Source organism: Castor canadensis, chromosome 6 (genome assembly GCF_047511655.1).
Source record: "Castor canadensis chromosome 6, mCasCan1.hap1v2, whole genome shotgun sequence".
Lineage (NCBI taxonomy): Eukaryota > Metazoa > Chordata > Mammalia > Rodentia > Castoridae > Castor > Castor canadensis.
Window position 1 is genome coordinate 11,799,541 of NC_133391.1, and position 22,260 is coordinate 11,821,800.

The 22,260-nt window shown below is 51.5% G+C and overlaps 1 protein-coding gene across 11 annotated transcripts in view; it reads right to left on the reverse strand.

Moving 5' to 3' along the window:
• Mlxipl (MLX interacting protein like) overlaps positions 1–22,260 on the reverse strand; it is a 38,503-nt gene that overhangs the window by 15,988 nt on the left and 255 nt on the right. For 4 of the 11 annotated variants that reach the window (XM_074075721.1, XM_074075717.1, XM_074075718.1 and 1 more), the window contains exons 1-2: positions 4,319–4,662; positions 41–147 (exon numbers count right to left, since the gene is read on the reverse strand). In XM_074075721.1, the coding sequence (XP_073931822.1) occupies positions 41–147; positions 4,319–4,611 (400 nt within the window). In that variant the 5' untranslated portion in view covers positions 4,612–4,662. Of the gene's footprint in view, positions 1–40; positions 148–487; positions 711–4,318; positions 4,663–22,260 lie in introns of those variants that run through there. The other 7 variants (XM_074075726.1, XM_074075722.1, XM_074075725.1 and 4 more) reach the window with 5 other exon arrangements.

Genomic DNA, 22,260 nt, shown 5'->3' on the forward strand with positions numbered 1-22,260 from the left:
CCCCACACGGGATCCTCTGGCTGGGGCAAGACCCACTCACACTGCAGGTACCAGGCTCTCCAAATGGCGTTGTTCAGACGGATCTTGTCTCTGCAGAGTAACTTGAGGCCTTTGAAGTTCTTCCACTTGGGGGAGACCAGCTTCCCACTGTTGGGGGGGGCAGGGAAGGGGAAGACAGGGGGACTTCTGTAAGGACCCCACCTCATGCTTCCCACACACAAAGCATTCATCTGTGGCTGGAATTTGAGGGTCCCCAAATCCTTCCCTTCATCTCCCCTGCCTGAAATTCCTACCCTGTCCCTGAAGATGCCCTCCAGGCCCCTGTCCTGTGTTCTCTGAAGAGGCCTGCTCGTTAATTTACTACCAGGGCCAAAGCCAGGCACTTGTTTATCAGGTCAGTCTTCAGAACAATGTAACCATGTCCTGTGGCCTCACAGGACAGAGTCTTGTAGGCCTGCTGGGGAGAATTCTCAGACCCTTTTCTTACTTCAGGAGAGGAAGGTGGTGTGTGCCTATAATCCCAGCTACTTGGGAGACGGAGATCAAGAGGATGGAGGTTCCAGGCCAGCGCAGGCAAAAGTGTTAGCAATATTCCATCTCAACAAACGAGTTGAGCATGATCATGTGTGCCTGTGAGCTCAGCTTCTTGGGAGGCAGAGGTAGGAGGACTGTGGTCTGAGGCCAGCCTGGGCAAAAGCCCAAGACCTTATCTGAAAAATAAAATAAAGCAAAAAGAGCTGGAGGCATGGCTCAAGTGCTAGAGTGCCTGCCTAGCAAGCACAAGATCGTGCGTTCAAATCCCAGTGCCACCCTCACTGAAAGGAATGGTGTTTATGAGACTTGTACAAGTCACGTGTAAGGACTTAGGTGAGCCCTGTGACTTTTTTTCCATCAGTCTCACTGGTGTCGATTAGATCCAAGGGATGGCCCCAGGGATGGCCTTCATGCATCTGATCTTTGCTTTTCACTGTCCCTTTGGTCTCTGCTGTCCACAATCCCACAATGGCTCATGATGGGCTCAATGGGAAATACAGGTGTCAAAACACGGCGTGCCATCAGGGCCCAAAGGACGGCAGTGGAGCTGTCCACCAAGCCCATAGAATGAAGGGGCTCTACACAGGTGACAGCTTGACTCTTGGGGTCTTGTTGGACACAGGCCAGGTCTGTCACTACTGAGAAGCTGACCTATCAGGCCAAAATGCTCAGGGAGTTAGACCCCTGCCTTTGCTGCTCGCCCTCCCCATGGTCTATAAGCTAGTCTGTCGACAAGCCTCTCTGGCCCACCTCTCACTGCTGCTTAGATGGGGAGGCTCCCAAGGCTGAGCCTTCCAGAAAGCCAGGCCTGCCCTCTGCAGGGGCCCCCTCTTGCATCCTGGGGGTGAGGGGTGGGTAGCACTTTGATTTTCCTTTAAGTGTCTTGAAGCAGAGGCCATTGGGTCCTCTTCTCTCTGGTCTCCAAGCTCCTGTGTTTGCTTTGGGGTGGTGGTGGCTGCCAGGTAAGGGGAAGGGCAGTCATCCAGGCCTCATTACCCAAACAGGGTGCATTACTTAGATAAACACCATCTGTCCAGTAAGGAGACATTCGGGGGACCCAAGGGAGGGTAGGGACTCTGACCCCTCCTGGGCCAGCTTCTCTTGTGGCACCTAAGGGGGAACTCCTGGATTTGTTGTCTCTGTCTGTATCCCAGCAACCTCTCAGCCTACTCTGATCATCCAGTGTCCCACCCCTCATCTGTTTGCCCCCTCTCCTCCATCTCCCTGCTGAGGCTTGTGGCCTAAACAGGACTGGAGGGGAGGGAGGATGAGACAGTGACAATATCCAAGCCCCAAGGAAAGGACTTGGTTACTCAGGTATGTGGAGAGGAGCCTAGCCTGCTGCAAAAAAAAAACCTGAGGCCAAAGTTCAAGAGCTTTCTGTGATGGGGAGTTTCTTTTTTTTTTTTCTTTTCTGAGACAGAGTCTCACTGTGTAGCCCAGGCTGCCCTTGAACTCAAGATCCTCCTGCCTAAGCCTCCCAAGTGCTGGGATTACAGGTGTGTACCACCGAGCCCTGGCTGGAATGGGACAAACATTAGCACTTAGTTCCCACACGCAGGAATTCCCTTTAGTGTACCCCTAATCAGGTCCTGTTTGCTCCCCCACATCCCCAAGGCCACCTCTGACCATGAACAAGTGCTTTCTTGGAAGTCTGCACTCTCCCTCCCTGGGGCTTCCACAACCAGAACCAGGAACATAGGCTTCTAGATAAGTCCTCTCTGTGCCCACACTGCCCTGAGGAGGGTGGGAGGTGATCAGACCTCTACAGGTTGTCCTCCCTGTCAAGATGACCAGTTCTACCCATCACCCTCTAAGTCTGCCTGGCTGGTTTCTTCCTGTCCTGTCACTCCCCTGGAACCCTTGGCTTCCAAAACCCTCACTCCTCTAGGGAATCCCTATAACTGGGGGGAGGGGAGGTTTATTTATTTATTTTTTTTGCCGGAATGGGGTTTGAACTCAGGGTCTACATCTTGAGCCACTCCACCAACCAGCCATTTTCTGTAATGTCTTATTTTCGAGATATGGTCTTGAGAAATATTTGCCCTGGCTGGCTTCGAACAGCGATCCTCATGATCTCTGCTTCCTGAGTAGCTGGGATTACAGGAAGGACCACCAGCACCCAGCTTTGAGGGCTAAAACAGTGCCCCAGTCTGGGCTTCAGTTATTTTCTTCACTAGATGTGCAAACCTAAAGGCTCCTCTCCTGTCCCTAGTACGGGACCCCAACCCAGGACCAGCCAGGGAGACTTAACATTTTGGGGTTTTGGGGACAAAACACAGCCCTCTCTATCCTAGCTACCTCCAATCAGGGTTATTTCAACCTCCAATCAGCCTTTTAGGGGAGCAGTTTCCCTTTCTGTCCCTCACTTTGCCACCTTCCTATAACCTCCCCTTTTGGCCATCCTCCGGAGTGGAAGGCGGAGGTGGCTCAGCCAATAGGAGCGATGTGTAGTGTAATGCAGAAAGCCAAAGTTGGGAGTGGATAGGAAATGGGAGAACCTTGGGAGACCTTGGGGGGCACATCCAGTGTACCAGGACCTTAGATGCCCCGGTTCCCAGGCTGTCTCGTGATGTCCAGGGGCGGGGGAGGGAGAAAAGAGACGGGAATTTGAACTTTCCACATCAGTCAGGCGCCCTGGACGATCAGGTTGCAACATGACCTGGGCCCGAGGCCAGAACAAGTGGGCCAAGGTTACTTTGCTTCTAGCCAATGGGGTCGCATGGCTTGGTGGCCTCTAGGCAGGCCACGCTAGTCCGCGAACCCCACCCGCTCCCCTACCGGGCCACAGGTGCCTGTCTGCAACCAACGGTTCTCTGAAGAAGAGGAGGCGCCGCGGAGAAGAAGGAATATTTGCACATCAAAAGATCAAGGCCGGCCGATCCCCCTTTCTCCCCTACTGTTTTCGGTTGATAATTTATCCTGGCCCCTCCGTTCCCGGGAACTTTGCTCTAGGCACTGGGCCAGGACCCCTCCTCGGGGACACGGGTGTGGAGCTGGAGTCGGGTGCGGCCTGCGCACTCTGCAACGCGACGCGCAACGCCGAGAGTCCCAGGGCTGCGTTAGGTGCGCGGTCGCCCGAGGTGACCCGGTTCGCCCCAGCCCTGCGCCGCCCCTGGAACCCTCTACCAGGCCTGGGCCGGGAACCCTCTGCAGGCAGTGCCTCTCTGGGTCAGTCTGGGACACACCATCCTTCCACCACCCTTGACCTAGCAAGTCAAGAAGAGGTGTCCTGGCAACTGAGGGTGGGGGGGGGGTGGAGAGATGGATGAGAGACAGGTCCCCTGAATTGGGACAACCCTGGGCGCTAGGAGTATTGCAGGATGAAGGGATCGAGTGGGGTTCGGCTGGGGTGGCTGGGGTTGCTGGGGACGGAGTGGAGGGCCGCAAGTGGTTGGGTGGAATAGCGAGGGAACGGGGCAGGGGGCGGGGGGATGAGGGGGATGGTCTAGGGTCCAGGGAGTGCGAGGTACACCAGGCACTTCTTAGGGGGGCAAAGGAGCTGGAACCAGGGAGAGAGGCCCGATAGGGTAGAGGTCTTGGGCAGGCTAGGTGCGCCCTAGGGGGAGGGGAGGATGGTGCCGAGGAAGGCACATATCCATGGGGGGGTGTCAGTGGGTTGGGCCAGGGTCCGAGGACACTCAGGGTTGGAGGATGGGGATGAAAGACAAGGTTGTGGCCGGGAGCAGCGGGGGACCAAGTTCGCGTGGGGAGTGTCCGGAGCACCAAGCGCGCGGTCCCGCCACCGAGAACCGGGACCGTCGGGTTCCCAAGCAACCCTCACCTGTAGGCCAGGCTCAAGCACTCGAAGAGCCGGGTGAGAGTGGGGTCGATGCTGCGTGGCCCGAAGTCGGAAACCCCTACAGGCCCTTCCTGGTCGCGCCGCCGGGTCAGCGAGTCGCTGTGCGGTGATGATACCATGAAGTGTCCACTGTGGATGACCTGCGATCGGAGCAGGCCACCCGCGTTGCGCCGGGGACTCGGATCCTCTGAGTCTGTGTCCGAATCCGAGTCCGGGCTGGGGACGGCCCGGGGGACCTGCAAGCCCGCGGCCAGACCTGCCAGCGCCCGGGCCATGGCCACTTGCGACGCTGCCTCGCCTGCGCTGGGAGAACTACATGAGCGTTCAAAGTGGCCAGCTGTGCCTTATTAACATAACCACGCCCCCTGATTCTTGATAGGTCATTAGAGTGGGCGGGGACTCTTCACTCCCTGGGCGCGGGCGCCGACAGGGCGGGGCTTTCGCTTGCATAATCAATGAGCCGGGTGTGAGCCTGCGGGCCGCCCACCCCTCAGGTCCCTTCCCACCTTCCCTTCTGCTGTGACCTCTTGGAGTCCTGATGGACCCGCCCTTGCTTCGCCCCAAAGAAGGGTCTCCTGTCACCCCTGAGCCTAAAAAGCGCATCAATGGCTGTGGTCTGGGGTCGCTTTTCCCCTCATCTAACTTCTTCCTGCCTTCCCCTGTTGCTCTGTTTACATTAACCTCCTCTTGGTCATCCACCCAGCTGGAAACCCCCATCTTTTCAGGAGTCTTACGCAGGTGGCATTGGCGATGCCCGCCAAGGCCTGGCTGGTGAGAAGTTGTTAGCACTTACAGTAACCTATATTATTGCTATGCTATGTGCAGAGTTTCAGGTGTGGTCCTGAGTGTGAATCCTGAGAGGCGCTGAGGGACTGTCACCAGTGGTGACAGCTGGCTGACCGGCAGGTGGAGACTTGGTCACCCTCCCCTGGCTATCACCCCAGTCAGGCCCTCTGCTTCTCTCACTGACCCCCCAGCGCCAGAAACTAGGATGAGACATTCACAGTTGTCACTTCATTCTCACCGGAGTCTTTAACAGTCCTCGAAGGTGAGGTTCAGAGGTACACAAGAGTGAAAACACACCCAAGTATCTCAGGTCCTGGTTTAGATTTCCACACTCCACCCAGGGCTGTCCCTAGTGGGAGAAGGTTGGGACAAATGCTAACTTCGCTTGCTTTGGCCCGTGGGTGCTTCTTGTGTGTGATCACGAGAGAAACAGGAGCGGGTTGTGTTGGAGCCATGGAGGTGGCCTTTTAAGAGTGGTACTGCCTTGGCAGTACTGGGGATTGGACTTGGGGATTCACCCTTGCTAGGCAGGCACTCTACCACTTGAGCCACACATCTGGCCACACACAGCACTTTCTTAGAGCCTGTGGCGGGGTTACACAGCCCAGGAAGACACTTGGCAGTACCCCCAGGAACTGGCTGAAGGAATGAAATAATTCGTTGAGACTGTTCACTCACAAGTTAGCCCTTCTGCTCACCTCCCTTAGCTGGGTACCCTCTGTCACCTTGCATTCCAAGGGCCACCAGGGCCTCTCCTATTCTAGTCCTCTGCTAATCTCTGTTGGGAATGCATTCTCCCTGACTGTCCCTGACACATTTGGAGGGGGCCCCAAGAGCCCACCCTAAGACTGGGCATGTTTGCTCAGGACTGCAGCCCTAGCACTTGGGAGGCTGAGGCAGTAGGATCTCGAGTTCCAGACCAGCCCAGAGTACATATTGAGACCCTGTTTCAAACAAACAAAACAGGCTGGAGGCTGTGGCTCATGCCTGTAATCCCAGCTACTAGGGAGGTGCAGATTGGGAGGGTCATAGTTGGAGGCCAGTCCCTGCTTCAGAACTATGTCCTAGGGTCTTTGGACCCCCACTCAGGGCCTTGGGGGATGGGCCATGATGCTAAGAAAAGCTGTGGGTCATTGTGGGGCTGGACAGGAAAGAGGGTTTCCATTTCCTGCTTTCTCTTGGGGTCCTAGTTCAGGGAGAGTGCTTTTGTGGTCTAATTGATCCTTGCTGTGACTTGGTCCCACTGGGACTCTGTCTTGCCACTTATAGAAGTGATTTCTTAGGGTCCCAGCTACTTCCACCACCCTTGGCTCAAAGTCTCTGCTAACAGCATCCCCAAGTCCCCAGCATACTCCCCCCCAGGCCTCCAGTCCCCAGGAGAAAAGCCTCAGCCATATCTTCATCTGTCCCAGAGACTTTTCTGAGTTGGATCTGAGTGGGTGAGGTGGAAGAAGTCCCAAGAACTTCTCTCCCTCATGGCAGTCCTTCCCCAGCCATCGTCAGCCCCTCAGCAGCCACTTTGACCTCTTCTGCCCTTCCTGGGGCCTTTGGAGAACTCAGCACTGAAAACACAAGTCCTGCCTGTGAAATTCACACCAGCACTGAAGATGTCCCCAAATTCTAATCTCTCGCATGGTGACACATGACACAGCCTGCTCAGAGTAGCTTGCCCAGATGTCGGGCAGCACAGGATTGGTGCTAGCTGGCCTGGCTCACCTCTCACCATATTCCCCACGTGTCCTACGAACTTGGCCGCCCCAAGGTCACAGCCTCACAAATAAACAAGTCTGGTTCATGGTCCACAGAGGTGTGGGACCAACAAGCGGCCCCTCCCGACACCATGTCCTCCCTGCCTCCCAGTCTTGGCTCTCAGGATTCCTTCCCCACACTGCTCCTCCTTGCCCATCTTTCAAGGGCCACCTCTGGCCTTTTTCTTTTTTTTTTTTTTCCAGTGCTGGGGCCTTGCACACTGAGCCACACGCCCAGCCAGGAAAGGGCATTTTCCCTGAGTTCTCCAGGTTAATATCCAATCAGTTACCAGTCTGATTTCCTTTTCAGGTGTGGCAAGGCCTCTTTCCCACTAAAATTTTCAGAAAGCAAGAATCACATCTTATCCCTTCTGCAACCCAATTTTCCCTCAAATGCGAATGTGTAAATAAGTGTTTGTTGAATGAATGTGTTTATATTACACCTATCTATTAGGCTAACTCTGCCCTTCTATTTATCCATTTAGCCATTCTTCATCTCCTTCATCTATCCATAAGCACTCCTGCATACAGAGAAAAAAAATTATTAACTTTTTTTATGTGTATGGTATTGGGGCTTGAACTCAGGGCTACACCTTGAGCCACTGCACAGCCCTTTCTGGTGATGGGCTTTTCGAGATAGGGTCTCGAGAACTATTTGCCCAGGTGGGCTTTGAACCATGATCCTCCTGATCTCTGCCTCCTGAGTAGCTGGGATTACAGGTGTGAGCCACAGGTTTCTGGTTGAAAAAAATTAGTAAGTGCATATTATGGTCAGGCCCAGTGGCACAGACCTATAATCCCAGCACTGGGGAGGCCGAGGCACCAGGATCATGATTTCAAGGCTGGCTTGGGCTGCAGAGAGGGATGCTGTCTCAAAAAAATCAAAAACCAAACAAACATAAAACGCTGGGTGTAGCAGAGCACACCTGAATCCCAGCACTGGGGAGGCTGAAGCAGGAACACCTTGGGTTCAAGGCCAACCTGGACTACATAGCGAGACCCTGCCTCAAATAAAAGTGTCTCTTACGTACCTGTCTCGGTGCTAAGCGTTTAGTTTTTTTAGAGAGACGCGTCTCAACATTAATTGACCAACAACTCTGGATTTTGTTGTACAGACTAGAAGTGATACATTGGAACGTTTAATTTTTACTTTTGCAAAAGTTAAAAAAAATTTAGAAAAGCAATTGCTTGCCACTTTGGGATCCACAGAGATAGAAAGTAGATAGCAATTGCCAAGAGCTGGGCCTGGGGCATGGCTCAAGCAGCAGAGTGCCTGCCTAGCAAGCGTGAGGCCCTGAGTTCAAATCCCAGTGCCGCCAAAAATAATAATAATAAAAAAAGATAAATTAAGTATTAGGATCTGGGAATGAGGGAGGGGGAATGATGGCTGATGGGTATGGGATTCCTTTCTGTAGAGATAACACTTGTGGAATTTTTTGATGGCACATGTCTTGGAGTGTTATACAACTCCATGTACACCAAGAACCACTGAATAAGGACCAACTTTATAATGTATTAATTATACTACATGATTTATAAAAATACATAATTTATAATATTTTAATTGTAGTGGGGCACTGGTGGCTCATGTGTGTAATCCCAGCTACTCAGGAGGCAGAGGTCAGGAAGATCAAAGTTCAAGGCCAGCCCGAGCAAATAGTTCTTGAGACCCTGTCTCCAAAATAACCAGAGCAAAATGGACTGGAGGTGTGGCTCAAGGGGTAGAGCGCCTGCTTTGCAAGTGCAAAGCCCTGAGTTCAAGCCTCAGTACTGCCAAAAACAAAAAGGTACTTTTATAAATAATTCCATGTTTTGGTGATCCTCTCAACTGTGTACCCACAGTGTGGGTGTGTTAGTATTTTCAAAAGGGGAAACTGAGGCACAAAGAATTGAAATGGTCCACAGTGTTGTCATGAGAACTAGCTACCACTCATGAGCCACAGGTGATCAGGACATTCATGGTAGCTAGTGATTTTATTAGCACTATTTTATTATTATTATTATTAATTATTATTATTATATATGCAGGGTCTCACTACGTAGCCCAGGCTACGTCAAGATCCCCCTGACTCAATCTCCAGGCGCTGGGATCCTAGGCCTTCACCACCGTGTCCTGCTGCCTGGTGACTTTTTTTGGCAGCGCTGGGGTTTGAACTCAGGGCTTGGCGCTTGTGACATGGGTGCTCTACAACCTAAGCCATGTCTCTAGAGCCTCGCCTCTAAGCCCATTTTGCAGACCAGGAAACAGGCTTTGGTGAAGGTCATATTTTTTTAAGTGCTGGAGATCGATCCCAAGGGACTCAGACTGAGCTGTGCCTCCATCTCTGAAGATCACCCACTGAGGACTCAAACTCAGGCAGCGTCATGCCCGCCTGCTCCACAGGAGCTGGGCTTGTCAGGTCCAAAGGACTGGCGGTCACTCAGGGGGACGGGTGTGAGCCAGCTTCAGCCCCGGACGCTGCCTGTACGCCTTGACCCAACGGCTTTGGCGGTGTTTTTGGTAATGCCCAGTGCAGCAGGGCATCCACACCCTCTGAGCCAGCAGCTCCACAAAGGTGTGTGTCAAGTGACACGCCAACGCCGCTCACTAAGCAGTGAGTGCTTTGGTTTTGGGTTTTGGGTTTTGGCAGTACTATCTTGCTAGGCAGACACTCTACCACTTGAAGTGCATCCCAGCCCTTTTCGCTTCAGTTGCTATTACTATTTTTATTAGCGGTGCTGGGGTTTGAACTTACACCTTGAGCCACTCCACCAGCCCTTTTTGTGATGGGTAGCTTTAAAATAGGGTCTGTCCAGCTATTAGCCTGGGCTGGCTTCAAACCTCAGTCCTCCTGATCTCTGCCTCCTGAGTAGCTGGGATTACAGGCTCATCTCACCACACTCATCTTTAATGGCTGTGATGGGGTTTTGCAAACTTTTAGCCAGAACTACCTCAATCTCCACCTTCCAAGTAGTTAGGATTACAGGCATGATCCACTGTGCCCAACCTGTTGTTTTGTTTTTCGAGACAGGGTCTTGCTAGGTAGCCCAGGCTGGCCTCAAAGTCAATCTTCCTACCTCAGCCTCCCAAGGGCTGGAATTCCAGGTGTGCACCACCATGCCTGGTCCAGCACTGTTCTTATTAGCCCAGTATTGGAAACAATCCAAAAGTCTATCAACAGCCAACAGACACCTATCCTACTGTACAGTCACGTGACTGTGATCGCTGTGTGTAAATGCAACCACACGGGTGACTCTCACTGACAATACGCTAGCAAGAAAAGCCTGAGATAGAAGTGTGTACACCACAGATCTTGTTTATGTAATGCGCCCCAAAGACTGCCCTGTGGGGTTAGTAATCAGAGGTATGTTTAATCTTCCAGTGACTTTCTGGGGTGCTGCTAACATTTTCTTTCCCTCCTTCCCTCCCTCCCTTGCTCCCTCCCTCCCTCCTTCCGTTCCTTCCTCCCCCTCTTTTTTTGTGGAATTGGGATTTGAACTTGGCTTCTCACTTGCAAAGCAGGCAGTCTACCGCTTGAGCCACCCTTTCAGTCCATTTTACTCTGGTTACTTTGGAGATGGAGCGCTCACAAAAACTACTTGCCTGGGCTAAACTCAAACCTCAATCCTCCCAATCTCAGCCTCCCAAGTAGCTAGGATTACAGGCATGGGCCACCACACTTGGCTTCTTCTTTCTTTCTTTTTTTTTCTGACATGGGGGTTTGAACTCAGGGCCTCACCCTTGCTAGACAGGTGCTCTACCACTTGAGCCACTCCACCAGCTCTTTTTCTCTGCTGGGTATTTTTGAGATAGGGTCTCAAGAACTATTTGCCCAGGGCTGGCTTCAAACTATGATCTTCCTGATCTCTGTCTCTTGAGTAGCTGGGATTACAGGTGTGAGCCACTGGCACCCAGCTCTCCTCCATTTCTCCCTTTCTCCCTTCTCCCTCCTTCCTTCCTCCCTCCCTTCCTCCCTTCCTTTCTCTTTTCCTCCCTCCCTCCCTCCCTCCCTTCCTTTTGTTCTTTCTGCTGTGCAGGGACCCAACCAAGAGCCTGGCACACGCTAGGCAAGTGCTCTACCACTGACTTACACACAGCCCTTTTCATATTTTTATTTTGAGATGAGGGTCTTGCTAAGTTGCCTGTGCTGGTCTCAAACTCACAATCCTACTAAGAAGCTGGGATTACAGGTGTGTAACACCACACCCAGCCTACATTTTGTGCATCTTTTTTTTTTTTAAATAAGACCTTGCCATCTAATCCAGGCTGATCTTGAACTTGTGATCCTATTGCTCCACCTCCTGAGTGCTGGGGTTACAGGCGTGGACCACCACACCCTGCCTACACTTTGTTTCTTTATCTAGGTCCAGATTACATGGGTGTGTTCTCTGTGAAAATTCATTGAGCTGGATACTTGTGTGCACTTCATGTTTTGTGGCACTGGGGTTTGAACTCAGAATTTAGATGTGAACTTTTAAAACATAATTTGACCTAAAAGTGTTTAAAGCCAGGCATGGAAGTGCACACCTGTAACCCCAGCTACTTGAAAGGCAGAGACAGGAGGATTGCGAGTCGAGAGCAGCCTGGGAAAAGTTAGTGAGACCTTCATTCAAAAACAAAGTCAGGCATGATGGCTCACACCAGTGGTCCTCACTACTCTGGAGGAGAATATCTGGAGGATCAAGGTTTGAGGACAGCCCTGGCAAAAGGTTTGCAAGACCCCATCTCAACTTTTAAAAAACCGGGCATGGTGGCACACACCTGTCATCCCAGTTACAGGGGAATCTTCAAAAAAGGTCCCTAGGCATAAACTTGAGCCCCTACTAAAAAAAAAAACAACTAAAGCAACAAGGGCTTGGAGGGATGGTCCAAGTAGTGCAGCACCTGTCTGCTATGGAGGAGGCCGTGAGTTCAAAACCCAGTACTGTCCAGGCAACAGCGGCCCACGTCTGCAATCCCAGCTACTCAGGAGGCAAAGATCAGTAGGACTGTGGTTCAAAGCCTGGGCAAATAGTTCGAGAGACCCTATCTCAAAAAAAACCCTTCACAAAAACTGGCTTGTGGGGTGGCTCAAGGTGAAGGCCCTGAGTTCAAACCCCAGTACCACAAATAAATAAATAAGAAAGGAAATAGTACTATAAAAAAAAGTGTTTTAAAAAAGGAACTGGGGGTGGGGGGTGAGGGGTGGGGGATGAAGGAAAATGATGGAGGGGAATGAATTTAATTACGATATATTGTAAGGACTTTTATAAATGCTACAATGTACCCCCACCCTGCTCAATAAAAAAGGAAAAAAGCTAAAGAAAAAAAAACAGAGAGAGAGAGAAACTAAAAGAAAAAGGAACCGAGTTTGTACGCATGTGCACTCAATATCAGCCATTTTACCTCCTAAGTCACCTTCCTGGTAAGCACGGATTATTTTCCTCCACACGTCACCTACACTCCTGTCCTGGTGCAGGACCAGGCCCCAGCCCTGCTCCCCTCCCTGGCTGCCCCTTCCTCTTGCCGGTCTCCTCTGAGTGGTGACAGTGCCCTCCCTGGTGTGAGCACCCCACAGTCAGGAACAGGACCTCTGCCTCTTCTCACCGGCCCCTTGGCTCCTTCTACCAGGTTGGACGTGCAGGACGCCTCGCCGAGAGTTGCCCTGGCAGCGGGTGGGGTGGGCATCGTGTGTGGAGGAAATGTGGATCAGGCTCAGAGGAGGACTTGGCAAAGGGGACATTATTGGTGAGTTGAGGAAGCAGAGGGTGGCGAGACAGATAAGAGCAAGAAAGTCACCAGGTGTGGTGGGCATGCCTGTAATCCCAGCTACTCAGTAGGTACAAGTGGGAGGATCTCAAATTTGAGGCCAGCTTGGGCAAAAACAAAGTAGAAACAAAAGGGCTGGAGGCATGGCTCGAGTGGTAGAGTGCCTTGAATGCAAGGTAGTAGGTTCAATCCCCAGTACCAGAGACAGAAAGAAAGAATGAAAGGAAGGAAGGAAGGAAGAGAAGGAAGGGAGGAAGGAAAGGAGTCTTCATTATGTCTCTAACTGACAATAAATTGGAAAGTCATTCACTTGCCTGCCTGGGTTCCACTTTCTGCATCTGTAAGATGGGTAAACAAGCCATGAAGGAAAATTGATAAAGATGACTATATTAAAGTAAGGAAGTCAGAATAATTAATTTTCATAACACAAGCATACTTAGTTGTTCTATCAAGAAATCTGAGATTCTTCCAGGCACGGCAGCACACATCTGTAATCCCAGCACTTGGGAGGCAGAGACAGAAGGATCTTGAGTTTGAGGCCACCCTGGGTTACACAGAAAGACCCTGTCTCAACAAGCTAGGGGCTAGAGACGCAGCAGTGTGACACAGCAGTGGCAGAGCACTTGCCTTAGCACACACGGAAATATGGGTCTCTGCAGTGCTTCTGTATTTGTGCTTAGTGATATATACATAGCAATTATAGTGCTCAGACATTTTGAAATTGTGAAAATGCCAGATTGGCACCAGTGGCTCATGCCTGTAATCCTATCTACTGAGGAGGCTGAGATCAGGAGGATCTCAGTTTGAGGAAAGTCCAGGCAAATAGAAATGAGACCCCATCTCCAAAATAACCAGAGGAGCTGGGTGCTGGTAGCTCATGTCTGTAATCCCAGCTATTCCAGAGGCAGAGATCAGGAGGATCAGGGTTCAAAGCTAGCCCAAGCAAATAGTTCCATGAGACCCTATCTGGAAAAAAGAAAAAAAAAAACATGACAGAAAGGGCTGGTGGAGTGGGTCAAGGTGTAGGCTCTGAGTTCAAACCCCAGTACTGCAAAAATAAAAAAATTAATAATCAGAGCAAAATGGACAGTGGGTGTGGCTCAAGTGGTAGAGCACCTGCCTACCAACCAAAAGGCATTCAGTTCAAACCCCCATACTGCCAGAAAAAAAGTAGACGAGGAAGCTGGGAGTGTTAGTCATGACTGTAATCCCAGCATCTAGGAGGCTGAAACAGGAAGATCTTGAGTTCAAGGCCAGCCTGGGTTGCACAGTGAGACATTGTCTCAATAAGTAAGTAAATAAATAGATAAACAAACAAACAAATAAATAAAAACAAAGAATAGAGGAGGAAAGGAAGTGGAGAAAACAGTAGGGTAGAGTTCAAATGAGTGTCCATCTGTCCATCCATTCATCCATCCATCTACTCATCTATCATCAATCTGTCCATCTGTTCACCTGCCTCCATCCATCCATCCATCTCTCCATCTGTGCATCTGTCTATCCATCTCGCCCATCCACCCACCCACCCATTCATCTGTCCATCTGTCAGTCCATCTTGTCATTTACCTATCTATCCCTTAGTGGATCAATCTCTCTCCCCATCTGTCTGTTCACCTGCCTCCACCCACTCATCCATCATCTCCTACCACTCTGTCTGTCTGTCCATCCATCTTTCCATGTATATATCATCTATTTGTTTCTTCATCCATTCAGCTACCCAAACTTTCCCCACTCATCCACCCACTCAGCACACCTGTCAGCTACCTGCTGCTGTCCGGCCCTCTGTGAAGCGGGGATGGGGAGGCTGATCAGAGACTGTACGTGACTCCCGCCTGCTTGTGGCTCAGTACACAGAGTGAGCCCAGCAGAGACTCGGAGAGGTGCACAAACGGCGCCCAAGTCCGCTCAAGTTCCATGGGGCCGGGCAAGGCTCTTTAGAGGAAAGTGTGCTTGAGGTGGGCCTCAAAAGACAACATGGAGACACGTGTGGTAGACCCTGTAATCCCAGCACTTGGGATGATGAGGCAGGAGGATCTTACGTTCAAAGCCAACTTGGGCCACATAGCAAGACCCTAACTCAAAAAAAGAAAGCCAAAGTGGAGCCGGCGCCGGTGGCTCACGCCTGTAATCTTAGCTACTCAGGAGGCAGAGATCAGGAGGATCGTGGCTGGAAGCCAGCCCAGGCAAATAGTTTGTGAGACCCTATCTCGAAAATACCTAACACAAAAAAGGGCTGGTGGAGTGGCTCAAGGTGAAGGCCCTGAGTTCAAACCCCAGTACTGCAAAAAAAAAACAAAGTGGGAAGTAGACTGCAGAGAAGGGAGAAGGTGCTCTGGGAGGGAACAGCTGGGACAAAGGCCAGGGCTGGGAAGCCAGAGTTAGGGGTCAAAGGGTTGTGTGTGTGGCTCAAGTGGCAGTGCTCCTGCTTAGCAAGCATGAAGCTCTGAGTTCAAAACTCAGTACTGAAAAAAAAAAAAAAACCCAAAACAGAGTGGTCAGTCAGTCACTGGGCTGCAGTGAAAACAGGAACAGGGAAAGGCAGCCACCTGAGCCCTGTTTCTAAGCCTGGTTCCAGAAGGCATGGAGGCTTCTGGACCACATACCTCAGTGTGGCCCTGGGGCTGGGGATGCAGCTCAGTGTAGAGCACTTACCCAACATTGGGAGTATGAGGTCCTGGGCTCCACCCCAGCACCACCATTTTAAACCAAAAAAGTGGCGGGTGGGTGGCTCACACCTGTAATCCCAGCTACTCAGGAGGCAGAGATCAGGAGCATCATGGTTCAAAGCCAGCCTGGGCAAATAGTTAGTGAGACCCTATCTCGAAAAAAAAAATCACAAAAAAAGGCCTGGTGCAGTGGCTCAAGGTGTAGACCCTGAGTTCAAACCCCAGTACCGCAACGAAAACAAAAGCCGAACAAGTGGTTGTTGGACCATGGCTCAAGGTGGTCCCTTTACCACAGGTGAACACTTAAACTGGGAGAACCCTTAGGCCAGTTAGTAGAGGAATCGTATGTCTGCTGAATATTATAGCAATAAACTGGGTCGTGCTTTGTGCATTCCTCACTTCAGTATTTCTATTTTTGCTTTTGTTTTTTTGGCAGTGCTGGAGTTTGAACTCAGGGCCTCACACTTGCATCGGCAGGTGCTCTACTGCTTCAGCCACTCTTCCAGCAACTTTAATACTTCTAGTTATTAATTTAGATTTTGACTTGCATACATGTACATACAGGGGATTAAAAACATGGGTGTGGTGCAGGGGCAGAGCACTGTGTGGCACTTGTGAGCCCATGGCTTCAATCTCCAGGGAAAGAAAGAAAGAAGGGAGGGAGGGAGGGGGGAAGAAAAGGGAGAGAAGAAAACAAAAAAGAGAGAAAGGGGGAGGGAAGGAGAGAAGGAAGGAAGGAAGGAGGAAGGAGGGAGGAAGGAGGAAGGAGGAGGGAGGAAGGAGGAAGGAGGGAGGAAGGAGAAAGGGAGGAAGGAGGAAGGAGGAAGGAAGGAAGGAGGAAGGAGGAAGGAAGGAGGAAGGAGGGAGGAAGGAGGAAGGAGGAGGGAGGAAGGAGGAAGGAGAAAGGAGAAAGGAGGGAGGAAGGAGGAAGGAGGGAGGCTTTCTATCTAAATATCAGTGCAAAGAAGACTCTGCCCCGACCAGACACCAGAAAGTGGGGCACACCCTCCGGGCCTGCCAGCCACTCGCTTCTCAGTGTGAGGCCCAAGGACCCCATCGAGGGCTCTTTTATTTGGTGCTCAAGGCCCAGGTGGCTGAGTCATCAGAGACCTGTGGAGCCCATCAGGATGCCACCTTCCAGTAATGCCATGAGGCATCCCAGCCTCCTGGGCTGGGTGTAGAGTGAAGAGCCAGGGCAGGACAGTGCACTTCTGGTGTCACAACAGTCCAGGGGACAGGGGACAGGGTGACCCTATAGTGGGTGTTTCACCAAGATGAGCCATTATGCCAAGAATCTGTTGGTCTGTAAAAATGCTGATGGTAGCCGGGCGTGGTGTTGAACACCTGTAATCCCAGCTACTTGGGTTGCAGACAAAGGAAAATAGCAAGTTTGAGGCCAACCCCAGGCACAGTTAGCAACCCTAGCTCAAAAGCAAAATAAAAGCAAAAGGGCTGGGGCATGGCTCAGGTGGTAGTTTTTGTGCAAGGTCCTGGGTTCACTCCCAAATGCTGGAAAAAAAAAGCTCCCCATCACCAGCAATTCAGCTCCATTGTGATGCTATCTTATCTTGAGTTAGGGACTCCATCCCAGAACAGCCCCCACTTCAGACACAGTCCCAGATCTCAGGATGCCACTGGTACGTATCTAAGCTATAACCAGGGCTCCCATGGCCCTCTCTTCATTTTTTTTTTTTGGTGTGACTGGGATTTGAACTCAGGGCTTCACACTTGCAAAGGAGGTGTTCTACCACTTGAGCCACTCCTCCAGTCTATTTTGCTCTGGTTATTTTGGAGATGGGGTCTTGAGAACTATTTGCCTGGGCTGGCTTTGAACCAGAATCCTCCTGATCTCTCCTCCTGAGTAGCTGGGATTACAGGCGTGAGCCACTGGTGCCCGGCTGGACTGGGTTAGGTTTTTGCACAGGACCAAGCATGGGGAAGAGTGCTCTGGTGTTCCCTGCCATTTCTGGAACTTGTGATTATCCACAGGGGAGCTCCTCGAACCCCAATTGTTCAGGAGGGTTATGGAAGTTGTGTTACGTAGACACGATTGTTTAAGTCAATGACCACTGGTGACCCGTTAAGTTTTGTCCCCTGAAATTGTGTAGGGATTGAGTTCTTAATGTCACATGTGAATGCTGTTGAGAGGGTGGAACCTGGATGCAACTATGGCGTTCAGAGGTGGGGCATTTGGGATAAGACCATTAGGGTGGAGCCCCATGACTGTACCTTGCTGGCTTTACAGAAGAGGGATGGAAACCAGACACACAGACAGAGGCAAGTGCAATTCCTACCTCTTGCTAAAAGTGATGATCTGTGCTAAGACTCTGCCAGCAAGAAGTCATCTCTATTTCTCTCTCCCTCTCTCTCTCTCTCTCCTCAATCTCTCTCTCTTTTTCTCCCTCCCTCCCTCCCTCCCTCCCTCCCTCTTTCTTTCTTTTTGGAGGAACTGGGATTTGAACTCATGGTCTCACATGTGCTAAGCAGATGCTCTACCACTCTGCCAGCCTGAGAACCTCTAGAACAAGCTCTTGAACCTCCAGAACTGTGAGCTAAATAACACTCTTTTCTTTATGACATTAGCTGCCTTGGGGGATTTTGTTACAGCAACGAAAAGCTGATTAATACAGTGATTGAACTCAATCAACCTCCGCCATTTTCTCCTCCTTAGAGATAGCAAGTTAGGTGTTGAGACTGAAAGTTCCAACTCTAAATATGTCTTGGTGACCAGCACTCATCCTGAAAAGATCTAGAGGTTTCAGGCCACTGGTTATCTTATTAGCATACAAAAGATACTCTTATCAGTTCAAAAATTCCAAGGGTTTTAATGAACGGGGAACTAGAGACAAAGACCAAAAATATATTTGCTATTGTACCACAGGCCATTCCAGTGGGCTGCCAGGCCTTGTCTGTTTGTCTGACTATCTTGTCATAGGACAGTCATGCCACACAGTTAATAAATACTGCACCTCAGATTTGAACCCAGTCACATCTGACGGCAGAGCCCAAGTGTCTCGGTGCACAGGGCTGCTTGGAGGACCTGAAGGCTGACCTGTCCCTTAGGCTTCCTCTCCCAGAAAGCACATGCCAGGTGAGCCCACCTGCTGAGGTAAACTGCAGGCGCATACTGCAGTTCAGAGTGAGCTGCACATAGTAGACACCTTGTGATCACAAGCTAAGTCAATTCTCTGCATTGTCAGGAGAGGGAGGAAGAGAGGGGAAGAGAGCGGGGAGAGAGAAGGAGGGTGGGAGGGAGGGAGATCCAGACAGAATTCATAGGACAGGTACTACAGTGACAATGTACCCATTTTCCAGATGAAGAAACAGAGGCCAGTGGGCAGATGTGCCCAGGGGAGCAGCATCCCTTCTTGGGCCTGGACGCCGTTATTTTAGGTCACTCTAATATGCTAGGTGGGGTCTGCACACATTGCCGAGAGCAAAGAGGGTACTTGGGGGGTGAGATCATTGTGAAGGTTGCCCCCATCCCAGACTCTGTCCTCCTGCGGAGGATCAGGGTCAGACACACCAATGTACAAGTAGATGTCTCTCCCTCTGGAGCTCCTGGGCACAGAAGCGTGCGGTGCAGGGCGTGGGCTGTGGCACTCAAGATCGTCCCTATTTCACGACTTTAGGCTCTTTTGAACAAAGGAGACCCCACACAACGAGGGAATGGTACAGTGGACTTGAGGGTCAGGATTCTCATCTTGTTTTGGGGGGGCAGTAGGGTCTTGCTATGAGTTCAGGCTGCCTTGAACTTGCAATGCTTCTGGTCAACCTCCCAGGTGTGCACCACCATGCCTGGCTGGTTTTCTTGTCCTCATGGTGACAATGGCAATGTGACATGATATTTACTTTATGCAAAGTGGGAGCCGGTGTACCTGACAACGTGGGGCCCCTTCTTTCCCTGTCTTCTTCCCCTAACACCTCCAAGCATGCACTGAAAGAACCTGGTGCTGTACGACATAGGAGATGGAGGGACAACCTCCTCCGGGGGACTCAGGGGTGGAAAAGACTTCTCAAGCCACGTGGCCCAGGAGTCCCCCTGGTCTGCCCCCTGCTGAATAAGTGGTCCCCATCAGCCCTATGAGGGCCTCAGACCCCTGGGCCAAGATGAAAAAGAGGATCCCAGGGGACCTATCTGTCACCCAGAGTCACACAGCTGGAGGGGCTGAGTGTGTGACAAGAGTTGGTATGACCTGTCTTGCAAAGTCATCAAGCAGGAGGCCTGGGGACTCTAGGAAGGGCAGATGCTGTCTGTCACCAGCCTATCTGTGTGACTTGGGCCAGTCAAGATGTGTCACTCTTTATCACGGCCAGCTCCTGCCCTGGGAATATTCTGTTCTTTCCTGCCCCAATGGGCCGGTCCTGCTCTTCTCTAAGGTCACATTAACCAGCCTCAACTAGGAAAGGCAGACATGAGCCATCTTGCCAGAGTCTTAGGCACAGGAAAGAATGGAGGGGAGGTGGGTGAGGTGAGGGAGGTGGGCACAGGCCGTGTCACCCAGGAACTGACCTAGAAGGCCAAGGAGCAGCCAACACAGACCCTGAGTGCAGAGCACACCTCTGCCATGGCTGCTCTACCCCAGGTGACAGATGGGGAGAATGAGGCCTGGAAAACCACAGGGTTAGCAAAAGCCACATGGCAGGTGGGGACAGAAAACAGAACTTCGAGCCAGGAATGGTGGCGTAAACCTGTAATCTCAGCACTTAGGAGTCTGAGGCAGGAGAATGGCTAGTTTGAAGACAACCCAGGCTACATGGAGAGTTCCAGGCCAGTCTTGGTTACATCAACAGACTTTGTGTTAAAAAAACAGAAAAGAAAAAAAAGGGAAGGAAGAAAGGAGGAGGGAGGGAAGGAAGGAAGCAAGGGAAGGAGGGAAGGAAAAAACGGAAAGAAAGGAAGAAAGAGAAAGGAAGGAAGGAAGGAAGGAAGAAAGGAAAAGACGGAAGAGCCAGGCACCTGTGGTTCACAGCTATAATCCCAGCTACTCTGGAAGCAGAGATCAGGAGGATCGAGGTTCAAAACCAGCTGGGACAAATAGTTCTCAAGAGCCTCTCTCAAAAAAAACCACCACAAAAAAAGGGCTGGTGGAGTGGCTCAAGTGGTAGAGCTCCTGAGTTCAAACCCCAGTTCCTCCAAAAAGAAAAAAGGAGGGAGGGAGAAAGAAAAGAAGGAAGGAAGGAAGGAAGAGAGAAAAAGAGAGAGAGAGAGAGAGAGAGAGAGAGAGAGAGAGAGAGAGAGAGAGAGAGAGAGAAAGAAAGAAAGAAAGAAAGAAAGAAAGAAAGAAAGAAAGAAAGAAAGAAAGAAAGAAAGAAAAAGAAGGAAAGAGCGAGCGCTTTGGAACCAGGCTGCCTGGGTTTGCATCCCAGCTCTGCTACCTCTAGGCTACATGACCTTGAACCAGGGCCTTGACCTCCTTGGGCCTCTGCTTCCTCATCCACAAAATGGAGATAAATTCTTTCCCTGTTTCAGTTACCAGGAAGAAGGAAACAGCACCAGAAAAGCTCCACACGGTGCCTGGCTCACAGACGGTGCACAGCAAATTTCTGTACCTCTGTCCCCAGGTGGAATGGCTGTACCGAGTGGGAGGCAGCCCCTGTATACTTCACATCCAGGTCCAAGCCCCTTCCTTGGCCCTGACCAGAGCGTCTTGCAGCCCCTGGTGGTCCCGACCCCTACCCTGACCCACCACAGGGCCAGACCAAAGCCAAGAGCAACCGCAGGAAGACAACCCAGGGAGGGGTCTACCTGGGCAGGTGCGGGCCCCAGAGCCTCAAGAACACAGCTTCTTCCGTGTCCACTCCTCCCATCCACTCTGCAGTTCCTGACACTCTCCCTCCACCTCAGTTTACACATGTCACCTCCACCTGTGCCAAGCCCTCGCCTGATGATTTCAGTGACAAGATTCCAAGTCTCCAGGTGGGTCCCTGATCCTGGCTGTCAGTGGCTTTCCTGCCTGGGCCCCACAGCCCGAGCCCAGACCTCACTTCTAAACTGAGCCCTGTAAGACTGTGTCCTTAGGGAGGTTTGTGGCAGAAGTCAGAGGGTCACCTTCTCAAGAAGGGGATGTCCTGTAGCCAGAGTTCAGAACTCCTCCAGTGGAACCTCCTTCTTTCTGAAGCTGTCCTTGCTCTGAGGCTGAGGAGTGGGGCCTCCCTGGGTTGGGCCTGAGATTCCTGGACCCCTGTTCTAGGCCATACTCTAGATCTGGGGGCCTACACAGGAACAGACAGGCCAGTTGCTGAGAACAAGAGGATTTCTCAGACCAGATGGCAGCCGGGGCTAGACGCCCTGGTTAGATCTACAACAACCCTTGTGAAGGGCCAGAGGGACCTTGGCTGGAGTGGGTGGTGCTGTCCTCCAAGACATCCTGGTATCCTATTTTATTCTGTCCATAGCTCCATATGAGTGGCCCTGGAACCAGTCACCTGTCCCAGAGGAAGTGCCAGGCCCAGAAAAGGGAAAAAAATTGTCCAAGATCATACAGCCAGACACCGACGAGAAACCAAAGCCGCCAGGCTCAGATCAGACCTGACCACACGGTCCCCTCTCCAACAGAGTGGTCTCTGGAGGCCTAAGGGTGGGGACAGGATGGCTGGGAGTCAGAAGAAGGCCCTTCCAGACCCTTCTAAGCCAGACCAGTGGGCAGGCACACCACCACCTCCCTAGCCCCTACCGGTTGTGTTGGCGAGCTTGGTGGCCTGCAATCCACATGCCCCACCCTGACATCTGGCCCTTCCTCCTGCCTCCCTGGGTCCCCTGGTCGGCTCCAAAGAGAATCCCCTGAGTTATGATTCAATCCCAGCCCAGCCAGTGGGACCCAGAAGGCAACAGGAACCTGTGTGTGTCACCACCTTGCTCCTGGAAGGGCACACAAGATGGACTCGGATTTTTGATCCAGAATCCTCTCTGGGGTACAGCTTTACCTCCTTCCCCTTTGGCAGCTGAGTCCAAGACTGGGAACCCCTCAGGTCCAGCTGAACCATAGGTGCACC